Below are 2,093 nucleotides of genomic sequence, written 5' to 3' on the forward strand. Positions count from 1 at the left end.
AAGATATTTACACGGATCTTCGTAAATATCGCGACATCATAGATTCGACAAATGCCCACAAAAGAGGCTATCTAAAAACTGGTCAAGTATGCGGAAATAAATCCTACAAATATCGAAACATCATACGCAAGCTATTTCCGAGTCGCTCGGCACTCGGTGAGTGTCTCAACACCGGTAAACATATCGTGCGAAAGAATTCTCGATTAGAGTATACATATTGGGATGATCCAAACGAGTTGGTGGACAGGTTGTGGTTATTGAGTCGTTCGGAGGCTGCCGGTAACACGGCTCACACGAATGAGATTATCTCAATAGTGGAGGAATTACGCGAAGCTAATATTATTGTTTGAAGAATGAGTGGGGAGAAAATACAGCTGGTTAGAGAGCTATATGCACCGGCTCGTCGTAACTTTAAGCGTCGAAGAGTGATCGTGAAATGCTTTGATGACTTGTGGCAAGCGGATTTGGTTGAAATGCGGCAGTATGCCAAAATAACAAAAAATTTCAATTACATTTTGACGGTCATCGACGTGTTATCCAAATTTGGGTGGGTTGTGGCACTGAAAAATAAGAGTGCTCAATCGGTTGTCGACGGATTTAAAGAAGTGCTTCAAAGCGGTCGATCACCCAAGACTCTTCAGTCGGACGACGGTAAAGAATTTTTCATTGCCGAATTTTAAAAGTTAATGAAAAAGCACAACATCAACCATTACTCGACCTACGGCGCTATGAAGGCATCGGTCATAGAACGTTGGAATCGCACACTCAAGGATAAAATGTGGCGATCATTCAGTCTGAACGGATCATACAAATGGATTGATAATATATAGCAGCGGGTGACGGAATACAATAAAAGCAAACATCGTACAACGGGTATGGCGCTGATGAAAGTAAATCGTAAAAATGCAAACCAGCTACTCGCAACAGTCTACAGCAACGTTAAACAAGTTAAGCCGGCAAAATATCAAGTCGGAGATTTCGTAAGAGTGAGCAAGTACAAGACGATATTCGCGAAACGTTACACACCAAATTGGTCGACGGAAATTTTCAGGATTCAAAAAGTACAAAACACAAATCCGCGAACTCATCTTCTGATAGATCAGCAGTCAAACCCAATCCAGGAGGGTTTATATGAACAAGAACTGCATTACGTGAAATATCCCGAAATATATTTAGTGGAGAGAGTTTTGAAGAGGAAATAATAATAAGGTGTTCGTGAAGTGGTTGGGTCTGGATAAATCACATAATTCTTGGATAAATAAAGACAATGCATTGTAGTCGTTTTATTCACACCGTTTTAAATTTTTGTTAAATAAATATTATTTCTATACAGACGGCGGAATTTTTACATGTCCCCAGGGTAACGTTTCTGTACTACTAGGTAGTAAATATCGCTTATCATCGTGATGGCTTAAAGCAAGTTTCAATTGTCGAATTGAACACACTTTATGCAGACTCGAACGAATGGTTCGCTGCGTTTTTGAAATACTCTCGTGCTGGTTAAGGCAGTCGAGATAGATTTCAAAAGTTATTTGATTCTTCAATACATTATTTTTCACGCCTTTTGCTCTCTTCACGATCTTATTATCATCCATTCGCGTCGCATACATTTTGGATCGCAATCCAACAAATTCAGTCATTATTTCGCCATTTCTCTCATCCTTCATTAGTCCTACAACTTTTTTGTTAACCTGGGGGATTTTATAAATATTATCAGCAGGATAATCGCCGGTGTCGAATCTGTCAATATTGTCTGGAATGAATTCATAAACGTCACAAGATTTGATTTCGTAAATAAGACTATCCGTATCGGTATACAGTAACTTACAATTTCATTTCAACTTTGGCAACATAAAAGAATAGTGAAAGTCGTAGACACAAATTTTGGATGAATCTAGAATAGCCATTCCGGCATAAATTGGCTTGTTAAATATCACTTCGAGCCTGTTGAACTGTATCGCAACGAAATTTTCACCGAATATACTTCGACTGTGGAAATTCGGTCGCGATATCAGTGCTTTGGCACCGCAACGTCCATGCCATATTTGCGCCAACTCGACGTCGGAATATTTACGAACATTTTCCATCGTTTT

At 39.3% G+C, this 2,093-nt stretch overlaps 2 protein-coding genes across 2 annotated transcripts; both read left to right on the top strand.

Moving 5' to 3' along the window:
• The first annotated feature begins 353 nt into the window (after positions 1 to 353).
• LOC124404726 lies at positions 354 to 680 on the top strand. The gene has a single exon (XM_046879060.1). The coding sequence runs from the start codon at positions 354 to 356 to the stop codon at positions 678 to 680; it is 327 nt and encodes a 108-aa protein (XP_046735016.1).
• Positions 681 to 686: 6 nt separating this feature from the next.
• Positions 687 to 1,202, top strand: LOC124404727. Its single transcript, XM_046879061.1, has 2 exons — positions 687 to 740; positions 834 to 1,202. Exons 1-2 carry the CDS (start codon positions 687 to 689, stop codon positions 1,200 to 1,202), a joined length of 423 nt encoding a protein of 140 aa, XP_046735017.1.
• Positions 1,203 to 2,093: the final 891 nt, after the last annotated feature.

The sequence above is a fragment of the Diprion similis genome, chromosome 3 (assembly GCF_021155765.1).
Source record: "Diprion similis isolate iyDipSimi1 chromosome 3, iyDipSimi1.1, whole genome shotgun sequence".
In the NCBI taxonomy this organism is placed as follows: Eukaryota; Metazoa; Arthropoda; class Insecta; order Hymenoptera; family Diprionidae; genus Diprion; species Diprion similis.